At 33.9% G+C, this 12701-nt stretch overlaps 2 protein-coding genes across 2 annotated transcripts; both read left to right on the forward strand.

Annotated features, from left to right (window-relative positions):
* The first annotated feature begins 5295 nt into the window (after positions 1–5295).
* LOC105779396 (pentatricopeptide repeat-containing protein At2g17525, mitochondrial) lies at positions 5296–7328 on the forward strand. Its single transcript, XM_012603139.2, has one exon. It carries the CDS (start codon positions 5351–5353, stop codon positions 7268–7270), a length of 1920 nt encoding a protein of 639 aa, XP_012458593.1. The 5' UTR covers positions 5296–5350; the 3' UTR covers positions 7271–7328.
* A 1469-nt stretch (positions 7329–8797) lies between these two features.
* Positions 8798–12137, forward strand: LOC105779395 (cullin-3A). Its single transcript, XM_012603138.2, has 2 exons — positions 8798–9213; positions 9960–12137. The coding sequence occupies exons 1-2, from the start codon at positions 9053–9055 to the stop codon at positions 11995–11997; spliced, it is 2199 nt and encodes a 732-aa protein (XP_012458592.1). The 5' UTR covers positions 8798–9052; the 3' UTR covers positions 11998–12137.
* Positions 12138–12701: the final 564 nt, after the last annotated feature.

The raw sequence follows: 12701 nt of genomic DNA on the forward strand, positions 1-12701 counted from the left end.
ACTTCTAACTATGGAAAGAAATAATAAAGATTATATGCTAATAAATAACAAATATATTATGTTAATAAATTCTAAATTTTTAGAAAATATAATCTGAAAACATAACTTGCCCGCAAGTTCTTCAAATCCAGTTGCTTCGTAGCTTCTTAATTTGCTCGCATCTTTTCTGCGACCTCAGTTTGGATTCCTAATTCTCCAAAATAATGAATTCGCCATTTACTGTGAGTTCACCAGGCTTATAAAATTAGTCAAGCATATAGACTTCATCGAGCTTATAGACTTTGCCAGGCTTATAGAGTTCGTTAACTTTGCATGATGCATGAACAGTAATCGCAACACTTTCCTTGGCTTTCATGTTGCAAACACCAAATTTATCTCTCAATTCTTCAAACCTCATCTTTCGAAGTAGTGTGGTTAGAATATCTACAAGTTGAGTTTCTGTACTGCAATGAACCAGAGTCACTTTTTTGCTTTGTTCGACTTCTTTCACGAAGTAGTACTTAATTTTAAAATGTTTTGTCTTCCCGTGGAAGATTGGGTCCTTCGCAATTGTTATGGCAGACTGATTATCGTAAAAAAAAATTGAGTTGTTTCATTTTGCATAAAATTGAAGTCAGACAAAAACTTTCTCAACCAATTTGCTTAATTAACTATTGCTACTGCAGCTACATACTCAGGCTTAGCTGTGGATTGAACAACTGTCAATTGCTTCTTAGAACACCAAGAGAATACCCCAGATCCAAGCAAAAAGAAATATTGTCACATATCATCCACTGGTCCTGCCCAATCACTGTTAGTGTACCCAAAAAAACTTTGATGAGTTTGCCATTGCAGTGTCCATTGCAGTCTCAACACCCTTTTCGTAGATTTAAAATGAGATGCATCATAGCAATGCATAAATTTTGACTACAAGCCAACTGTGAACATAATATATGGTCGTGTCGTTGTTAAGTACAACAAACAACCAATAAGACTTCGATAGTTTTTTTCATCAATCTTTTGAAAATTTCCACTACTACTGAGTTTTTCTCCAACTGCAATAAACGTGCTACTTGGTTTACATTTCTCCATGTAAAACCTCTTTAAAATCTTTAGTGCGAAGTTCTGTTGGCTTATGAAAATACCTTCTTGAACTTGTCGCACTTTCATCCCAAGGAAATATCTTATTTCCCCAAGATCCGACATTTCAAATATCTTCTTCATTTGCAGTTTAAACTCCTTCACTAAGTCATTGCTGCTCCCAATCACAAGAAGATCGTAAACATATAGCGAAACAATTAATACTGTGAGTTCGCTGATCTTCTTCATATACATAGTAGGTTTGCTAGGACTCTTTTCAAATCACAAGCTCGCGAAATGCTCATCTATTCTTGCATACCTGTAACGACTCTATGGTTAGAGGTGTCAGAAAGTGCATTTTCGGGACTCCGTTCCTGTAAATCGAACTCTTAAATATTTATTAAAAATATTTACGAAATTAATTATGTATTTAATTAGGTTTCGGTTAAGTAAAATTGCATGAATTAAGAGTTATTATAGTATAAGAACTAAATTGCATAAAGGTTAAAAGTTAAATTATAGATTAAACTAACTATAAAGGACTAAAGTAGCAAATGCACATTATTTCATGTTAGTGACAGTCGTTAATGAAAGTTTAAATTTTATATATGTTATATGTTATAATAATAGTTAAAATACATTTAATTTATGTATAATTTATAAAATAATAATGGTTATTATAATAAAACATAAGGAAAAAGATGTTAACATGCAAAAGAGAAAGAAAAGAAAAGAAAGATAGAAATGAGAAAGTAGAACGGTGGCATCGTAAGGGCTTTTAAGTTTCAACTTCAATTGGTTAGTTAATTTAGTCTATTTTTTGTGATTTTTATATTTTTAGAATCCCAAGAACTAGGGCTACCCAACCCATGTTATAATTTTAGTATTGATTTAAGTTTTAATTATTTTTATTATTAAATAGTTTTAGTATTAGAGATTAAATTGATAGATTTTAAGCTAGAAACGGAAAAGGGTTAAATTGTATAACAAATTGTAAATTTTGAGTAATAAGGACTAAATTGTGAAAAATTCAAAATTTAGGGTTTAATTGAAAATATGGAGTTAAATTTAGTTTAAAGTGAAATTTGTATGAAAATATAGAATTAATTGTAAAGAATAAAAATTAGTCTCGGTTTAGGGACAAAATTGGAATTTAGGCAAACATTGAGTAAAGATTTAAAATATTTAATATGAGATCGAATTTTGTTGTATTGATGAATTTTAATTATTTTAATTTCGTAGCTAACAGCGTACTGGAATCCTCAACTAAAAAGGGGAAAGATAAAAACGACGTCGAATAGCTCAGAATCCATGATTTATATTTCTATAATCCGAACCTAGTTACTAATTATTATATTTTGATTTAATGCATATGATAAGTGGTTGAGGTGAGTATTTTGGCACTTTGATATTGAATTGAAATTATAGTTTATTGAAATTGATTGAGTTGGTATATATTATGAATGTATTGATTATTTGAATTGAAATAAATGTTTGTGTAAATGTGATAATGTGCAATTATGATAATTGGATATTGGTTGTATATCGAAAGTGAATTGGAACCCTATTAACTGTATCGGGCTGAGTCGGATATAGATGACATGCCATAGGATAGGAAGAGTTTAGGGATTTCTTCAACTTCGAGTCGATGAGGCACTGGGGGCCAATTTACTTCAGTTTAACTGATGAGACACTAGGTGTCAATTTATATAGCGCTGGGCGTAGTTATTACTTTGGATTTTTTCGATGAGGCACTGGGTGCCAAACTGGTGTGTTGGTTGGATCCGTGTATCCGTCCAAGTCCGAGTCGTGTTAATAGGGGTAATTAAATAACAAGTTCTATGATCGATATTGAAATGAATAAATATATGAATTGGAAATGGAAAAGTGAATTGATATATGAAATTTGGAAATGTTGTGATTATAAATGAGATATATATGAGTAATGTACTCATTGATTGAATATAGTTGAATTATGCCATTGTTAAAATGAAATGTTGATTGAGATGTGAAAAGCTATTTTATAACAAGTGATGTTAATTGAGTTATATGTTAAACCAACTAATGGAAAACTATTAGTGAAGTGAGCAAATCATGATGTAATGTGGTATTATGCATGAAATTGAGATGATAAATTTACAATTGCTTGTCAAATAGTAATATGATTATGCATTTCAAATTGAGGATTCATGTATCTTTTATGTCTTTAATTGTTCAGATTATAGAAATATCACTGAGTTTTAATCAGCGTGCGATTTTATTTTTCGTGCGTATGTTAGGTACTTCACTTTTGATCGCTGATTCAACATCCAACAACGATCTCGATCTCAAATGTGCTGATATTTATCCTTTTGTGTTGGTTTGACATATATGTAAACATGTGTTTGTGTTTGAAGCCATAATATGGTATATTGAATTGAATCAATGCTTGTTATGTGCATGTGAATTAATGTTGATGTTTTAGGTAGATATGAACTAGGCTAAATTGATGGATTTTGACATGTTTATAATTATGCATTGATGATATGTTTTGACGATATAAATGTGGTACCAATGATGGTACATTGGTTAGACACCTAGAATGATTGTTTTGGCTCGTTTTGAGTGTGTTTGATCGTATTTTGAACAGGTTAAACGATTGGTTTTTGAATTGCTTAATGCCCAAGCAAGTAGAAATGGCAAGCTTGTGTTTTAAGACACATTTTAAGTCTACACGACGTCATAGCAAATAATTGGAGTCATCAAGAAGGATATTAATCTTTTTGGTGGAGAGAAGGGCTATCAAAAGCTGAATAAAAAATCATTGCTGGTGTTGTGAGATGAACCATGAATGCTCCACATGACCTTAGAAATCCATAATGAGAGAGACGTCTGATACCATGTTAAAGTTTGCTTTCATTCAAAATTTTTCATATATTGAAAATACTTAAGCAAAGGTATTTATACAACACAGGATATTCTTGTTGTCAACAATGATAATAGCATTAACCCATTAACTGCTAGTAACTAAATTGCAACAGAATTAACAAACAACATTTATCTTAACAGCCTTGACCGTTATCATCAGTGCCATATCTAACTGCATTCACCATTGGAAACTCCTTGAAAATATGTTCAAACATTGACAAATGGTAAAACACTTAATCATTGTACAGACCGTTAAGTGATGGATAATTTTGCATGAGAAAAATAGGTAAGCTTACTGATTCATAGAGTTGGAAAGCTCAGCCACCAGCTTCAATGGCGATACTCACAGGTTGATGTGAGACGGACTTTTTTAAAGCATTCTCGTCATTTGAAACATCCCAATAAGTCATACCCATCAATGCTAACAACCTTAACGTTTTTCTGCCTGGAAAAGAAAAAGGCATCAAAATCCATAACTATAAACTAACTGCAAGATTACTATGGTGTTAGGATTTAAGCATTGGAAACCGAATTTTGGCACAATGGATTAACCCGATAAATTATTATTGAATACCAAACATGATAGAAAAACTAATAAATGCAACCAAATTGCTATTGAATATAAATACGATGGAAAAATCAATTATTGTAGATAAAAATAATAAAAGAGAGAACCCACCAAATTTATTAGATTCAGCAAATTGTTTATGTACTTCAACACTAACACCAAAAAATTTACAAACTAATAGAATCCTTAATTAAAAAGTTTACAACTATTTACTCTTTTGATTCAATATGTGATGAAGGATTTCAAGCAATGGCTGCAACATGCAAGCACCAATGATGGAGAAGAAAGAAAAAGGAAAAAAGAATAAATGAAAGAAATGTAAAAGAAAATAAAAAGGAAATATAATAATATGGTGGAGCTCACTCGGAAATAATGTAATGCACTGGTCGTTTGAGATTTAGCCACACAGTAATTAAAAAGATTTCTTAAACTTCAAATTATAGATTTTTATAGTTAAATGACAAAAAAAACACATTAAAATTTAGTGATTAATTAGGTAGTTTTCCTTTATTTTATCTTCATAGTTGAATATCTTACTTTTCTATAAAAATTTTGATTTTTTGAAAAAATAATAAAGTTAATAATGAGTAATCAAAACGAAACTTATTAATATTGGGAGATTATAATGAGTGAAAAATATCATTAAATTAATGGCGGTGGCCAAATTTTTAGTGTCTAAAATAAAAATTTATGAAAACTGAGGGATCACTTGTGAATTTACCCCTATGTTTTAAATCAAAACATAATTGAAAGCTAACTGATAACTTATAAAATCTGAAGAGGATCGAGACATTCTGTTTGGGTAAAGTGAATCCCATGAAGAAGCTCTCACATCCTTTGAGTTGGATATTTTCAGCTTTGTCATCCATCGAAACCCATGATTTTCTTCTACAATCATTTCCGAGCTTTCATTCAAGACTTGTATGGTCGTCATCATCATCCTCATCCCTTGGCGTTCCAAGTCATGAGCATATTGCCCATCTCATACTAGACCAGAATTCAGCAGAAACAGCGCTGAAAACCTTCCAATGGGCTTCAAAGCTCCCAAATTTCACCCACTCTCAGTCCACCTACCGTGCTTTGATCCAAAAGCTCTGTGCTTTCCGCCGTTTCAACACTGTCAAGGAACTGCTCGACGAAATGCCCACCACATTAGGCGTTCCCCCAGATGAAGATATTCTTGTCACCCTAGTTCGAGGCCTTGGGCGAGCCCGGATGATCCGGGATGTCATCGAGGTCCTTGATTTGGCTTCCAGATTTAACAAACCCCCTTCCTTGAAGATTTTTAATTCTATACTCGACGTTCTTGTCAAGGAAGACATTGATTTGGCTAGGAACTTTTATAGGAAGAAGATGATGCCGACTGGTGTCCAAAGCGATGAATATACTTTTGGCATTTTGATGAAAGGTCTTTGCTTAACTAACAGAATTGCCGATGCTTTTAAGCTTCTGCAACTTATCAAGTCTAGCACTGTAAAGCCCAATGCTGTGCTTTACAACACTTTGATCCATGCTCTATGTAAGAATGGCAAGGTTGGGAGAGCCAGAAGCTTGATGAATGAAATGGAGAACCCCAATGCAGTTACCTTTAATATCTTGATATCTGCCTACTGTAAAGAAGAAAATTTAGTTCAAGCTCTTGTGTTGTTAGAGAAGAGCTTCACCATGGGGTTTGTACCAGATGTCATTACCCTGACTAAGGTTCTGAAAATTCTCTGCGATGTGGGTCGTGTATCTGAAGGCTTTGAGATTTTAGAGAAAGTCGAGAGCAAGGGGGGTGTAGTGGATGTGGTAGCATATAATACTTTGATAAAGGGTTACTGTAGAATAGGAAAGGTGAAACTTGGACAGAGGCTTTCCAGGGATATGGAGAATAAAGGCCGTCTCCCAAATGCTGACACATACAACATATTGATCTCTGGTTTCTGTGAGTCTGACATGTTGGATTCAGCTCTGGATATGTTCAATGAAATGAAGACAGATGGGATCAGTTGGAACTTTGCTACTTTCGATAAATTGATTGAAGGGCTGTGTTCAGCAGGGAGAATGGAAGATGGGTTTAAGATTTTGGAGCTAATGGAGGAGAGTAAGGTGGGTTCAGGTGGGCGTGTTAGCCCTTATAACAGTGTGCTCTATGGTTTGTACAAGAACAATTGCTCGGGGGAAGCATTGGAGTTCCTTTCCAAGATGCAAAATTTATTTCCTAGGGCTGTTGATAGGAACATAAGGATATTGGAATTTTGCAAGGAGGGCAGTATTGAGGATGCAAAGAGAGTTTATGATCAGATGATCGGGGAAGGGGGTATTCCAAGTGTTCATGTTTTCGATTGTTTAATTCGTAGATTTTGCCAGAAAGGGTGTATGCGAGAGGCAGTTGAGCTGATGAATGAAATGGTTGTCTGTGGCTATTTACCAGCAGCATCAACATTCAATGATGTAATTAGTGGGTTTTGCAGTCGTGATAAACTTGGTAGTGCTTTAAAGCTAATGGAGGACATGGCTGGAAGAGGTTGCAGACTTGATGATGGAAGTTATAGTCCACTGATCAATGCTTTTTGTAGGATGGGGAATATTCAAAAGGCTATAATGCTTTTGCTACAAATGTTGGGAGAGAATATCATACCTGATGATTTGACGTGGAAAATAGTACTCGTCTGTCTTAGTCAAGAAAGGCAGTGGCTGGAGAGCAAAAAATTACTTGTAAATAACCTATTACCGTGTATTATTGAGATGTGAAACATTAGTCATGATTCCAGATCAAAAAAGGAAAAAAGAGTCGTGATTTGCTCTTAAAGTCTCTCACTCGTTTGGATTTAACAACGTTGATCATAATATGATGACGACGACTCTTGTGCTCTATTAAAAAAAAACACACTGCTGTGGAGAAGGGGCAAAGCAAAAAAGTATGCTCTGTATTCTCAATCTTAGACTCATAGAAAGGGCAATACTTGGTCTTTTATCGACACTCTTTGAGCAATTTCCCCTTTAAGGAAGGCATCTATTAAGAGTTTTCAAGAGGAAAAGAATAATTTTATAAGGCACTTTTAGTAATTATTGAATGAAATTATATAAATTATCAATAAAATATTAAATACTATAGAAAAATTTTAAAATTTTGCTACTCTTTTTTTTATAATTTTTTTATAAATTTTATCATTTTAATAAATTTCTATATAACTTTCTTTAATATTTTTCCATAAATTCTAAAATTAATCTAACCATCATAAAATAATTAAAAAAGATTAATCTCTCGTAAAATAATTTAAAAATTAAATTATTTTTACATGTCAATATTTTTATGTTTAATGTATGTTATCATTTTTTCTATATTAACTACTACATTAATCACCGTATCAATTGTCGTGTCATCACTTAGTCCATTTAGACTTCAATAAAAAATTTATATTATAAGGCTCAATTGATTGGGGTTTTAATTAAGAGATTAATTAATTTTTATTATTTTACAAGATCATTTTAGTTCTTAAGTATTAGTATCATGGGATCAATTGTGAAATTATAAAAAATTATAAAGTAACAAATATTATGTTAAAAGAATTATTTTTGTCATTTTATATTTTTATATAAAATATGAAAAGTTGTAAAAAAATCGCCCAATCTCTCTCAAATTTGATATTGAACAAATTGATCTCTTTAAAAAAACAATCTTGTCAATTTTAAAATGAACAATTAAAGACAATTAATCATGGAAATTAATATTTTCTATTAATTATACATAATTTTGATTGATATAATAACAAATTAAACCGTTGTTGTTTATATATTCTATCTATTTTATACTTTTTGAAGCAAAAGTTTTTTAATTATTCTCTTTGAATTTTTCAGATTTAAAAAAAGACTAATATATTTTTAGGATAGAATTCGTAAACTTTGAAAGATAACTTTGTTATATTCTAATATATTTATATAAATTTGATACAAATTCTTAATATTATGAGTAATTATTCTTAAATATTTACTTTTAAAATTGATAGATATTAAAATACTCTAATTTAAAAAATAATTTGCTCCAGATTAAAGGACAAAAATCATTTTACCAAAATAAATACACATAATAAAAATTAAATAAAAATAATTATTCATTATTTCAACTTTACCGTTTCTATTAAAACCAACCTCATAAAATTCATAAAGTTTTTCACCCGTAATCCAGTTAATAATTAAATTATGTATTTTATCGCTGACGTAAAAACGGTCTTTAATTAATAACTATATATACATATACAGAAATTTCCAGTTACCTGTTTCTTTTTTCTCCTCTACTTTCATTTATCATTTGGGTCCCTATACAAATCCCTCTTTTTTCCCCCAATATTCCCATTTTCAAACCCTAATCCATCTAATACAAAGATTTTAATCAGACGAGTTTATTGATCATTTTAATTTTGATAGATCGTGTATTTTCTTTTGCTTGTTCTGTTAGTCTTCGGGCGGGTTTCCGTTCGATTAGGGTTTCGTAATCTGAAGAAAAGGATAAAAAGGAAGGTAGGTTGGAAAGAAATGAGTAATCAAAAGAAAAGGAATTTCCAGATAGAAGCGTTCAAGCACCGAGTCGTGGTGGATCCTAAATATGCAGAGAAGACCTGGAGCATTCTTGAACATGCAATCCATGAGATTTACAATCATAATGCCAGTGGCCTCAGTTTTGAAGAGCTTTACAGGTTCCCCCCTCCCCTTTCTCCTTTTTAATTAATTTATGTGATTTTACTTCGTGATTAACGCTATGATTTTGATTCATAAATCTAGAGCTTTCCAGCAACGATTCCGTGCTTAGATTATTAAAAATCATTTAAATATATATATAGAAGTTGCGGATGCAAGTTTAATTAGGGTTTTGTCTAAATAATTTAAAACTACGAAGACTTTATTATTGGTTAATCTGCGTTGTACATGGATTTTTTTACATAATATTTGGGTTACAAATTTGCTGAAAATACTGTTTAAACATGACTATGGAGATAATAAGCTTGGAGATATTTAATTGAATTCTTCTTAAGAGTGATTTGGTAACCTACATGATGGGAACAATTGAATTTTGCCCGTCCGTGGATGCTCATAGCACTGTTAATGTTTTCGTACACATATGCACATTTGACGATTAATGTGGACTGTCCATATGCTGGTGTGATTTGACTGTATATGTCAGCTGATGTTCACTGTTAGACTCTGTTAAGTTATGAAAAGTTGAAAGTACTTATCCCTATTGTTCTTATCAGTTGCAGTAATGGGGATTCAGATTTTGGTTAAAGTTTTTGTCAGTATCCATGCTAAAAATCTTGGAAACTATATTATGTGCTTGGAAAAGATCTCTCCCTTGCCATCTCTCCTAAGTCAATTTCAAATGAGCAAATTAAAGCTTAGGTAATTTTTTTTTTTCATGGTATTGGCTTTTCTCACATGAATTCAGGAATGCATACAACATGGTTTTGCACAAATTTGGTGAGAAGCTGTACTCTGGGCTGGTTGCAACTATGACTGCACACCTCAAAGAAATATCAAAATCTATAGAGGCTGCTCAAGGTGATTTGTTTCTTGAAGAGCTGAACAGGAAATGGAACGACCACAACAAGGCATTGCAAATGATTCGAGACATATTGATGTACATGGACAGGACCTACATTCCAAACACCCATAAAACCCCTGTTCATGAGCTGGGACTTAACTTGTGGAGGGATAATGTTATACACTCCAGCAAAATACAGTCCAGGCTTTTGAGCATGCTTCTTGAACTAGTACACAGAGAGCGAACTGGTGAAGTTATAGACCGGGGCCTCATGAGGAATATAATCAAGATGCTTATGGATTTGGGTTCCTCTGTTTACCAGGAGGATTTTGAGAAGCCATTTCTTGAGGTTTCTGCTGAGTTTTATATGGGTGAATCTCAGAAATTTATTGAGTGCTGTGACTGTGGGGACTATCTGAAGAAAGCTGAATTACGTCTAAATGAAGAAATTGAGAGAGTTACCCATTACTTGGATGTCAAGAGTGAAGTCAAGATAACTAATGTAGTCGAGAAGGAGATGATTGCTAACCACATGATGCGACTAGTCCACATGGAGAACTCTGGCTTGGTAAATATGCTTCTTGATGACAAGTATGAGGACTTGGGGAGAATGTACAATTTATTTAGAAGAGTTCCCAATGGTCTCTCAACTATACGAGATGTGATGACCTCTCACCTCAGAGAAATAGGAAAACAGCTGGTTACTGATGCGGAAAAGTTAAAAGATCCTGTGGAATTTGTCCAGAGGCTCCTGGATGAAAAGGACAAATATGATAGTATCATTAGCCAAGCATTTAGCAATGATAAGACATTCCAGAATGCTCTGAACTCCTCTTTTGAGTATTTCATCAACTTGAATAACCGTTCTCCTGAGTTCATTTCCTTGTTTGTGGATGACAAGCTTCGTAAAGGTTTGAAAGGAGTCAGTGAGGAGGATGTGGAGATAATTCTTGACAAAGTTATGATGCTGTTTCGCTATCTGCAGGAGAAGGATGTATTTGAGAAGTACTACAAACAGCACTTGGCTAAGCGGCTTCTATCTGGCAAAACTGTATCTGATGATGCAGAGAGAAGTCTGATAGTCAAGCTTAAGACAGAATGTGGGTATCAATTTACATCGAAATTAGAAGGCATGTTTACTGACATGAAGACCTCCCAGGATACAATGCAAGGGTTTTACGCAAGCCATCCTGAGCTGACTGATGGTCCTACCCTAGTTGTTCAGGTTCTAACAACAGGGTCCTGGCCTACTCAGCCCAGTATTACTTGCAACCTGCCTGCTGAAACGTCAGCACTTTGCGAGAAGTTTCGGTCATATTATCTTGGAACCCATACTGGTAGGAGGTTGTCCTGGCAAACCAATATGGGGACAGCAGATATAAAAGCAACATTTGGGAAGGGTCAGAAGCATGAGTTGAATGTTTCAACTTACCAGATGTGTGTGCTGATGCTTTTTAACAATGCTGATAGGCTTAGCTACAAGGAGGTTGAACAGGCCACTGGGATTCCTGCTTCAGACTTGAAAAGGTGTTTGCAATCAATGGCGTGCGTGAAGGGAAAGAATGTTCTTAGGAAAGAACCTATGAGTAAAGACATTGGTGAGGATGATGCATTTTTTGTCAATGATAAGTTCACAAGCAAATTCTACAAAGTGAAGATAGGAACTGTGGTTGCACAAAAGGAATCGGAACCTGAAAAGCAGGAGACACGACAGAGAGTGGAGGAGGACAGGAAGCCGCAGATTGAAGCTGCAATAGTTAGGATCATGAAATCAAGGAGGGTGCTGGATCACAACAATATAATAGCTGAGGTTACAAAGCAGTTGCAGTCGCGGTTCCTGGCCAACCCAACGGAGATTAAGAAAAGGATCGAGTCTCTTATCGAGCGTGATTTCTTGGAAAGGGACAACAATGATAGGAAATTGTATCGGTATCTAGCCTAGAGAGAGACAGGAGTGTTTGATTTGGAAAGGTTAATGTTGACAAATGAAATTGTACCCTACTTGGTAAGTCAAAATTTGTTTCACATACTATGCTATCTCGATTTGTTTGAGTGGATGTCTATTTGTTTCTGGTTTTGCTATTTCTTACGCTGCTGCTTCTAACACATTTTATCCCCCAATCCATCTACTTCGTATTTGCTTCTTCCTGGCTTTGATTCGGAAAGCCTGCATGAGCGGTACTGTTGGGTATTTCAGAACTATGAATTAAGTAGAAGAAGGATTGGTGTCCAAAACAAAGCATTCTTCTCAACTATTAGTAATAGTTAAACCGAAGAAGAAAGATCCATTAAAATCCTGGTTGGGAAGTAGTTTGTTGAACACAAGAGGTTTAATGACCTCTGCCGCTCTGCTCGAGTGGTCACTCCTCTTATGATTCCTTCTGCCACGCTTCCATCATTTGGATTCGATCCAACATTTACATGGCCTCAAAAACTTCTCATATCAAAGCCTCGACTCCCCCTGGAAGCTTGTGGCTTTTGTTACTTAATTCTGAACATTTTATGGGAAGCCAACTTCCCTTAATTCTCTGCAATACTCTTGCCATCGCTGGCTTTTTTCATAATAAATCCATGGAGACCTTCCATCATCAATTTGTGCAAGTCAAATGGCACACACCTGAATTTGGATGGTTCACATTGATTTCT

This window comes from Gossypium raimondii, chromosome 4 (assembly GCF_025698545.1).
Source record: "Gossypium raimondii isolate GPD5lz chromosome 4, ASM2569854v1, whole genome shotgun sequence".
NCBI lineage: Eukaryota > Viridiplantae > Streptophyta > Magnoliopsida > Malvales > Malvaceae > Gossypium > Gossypium raimondii.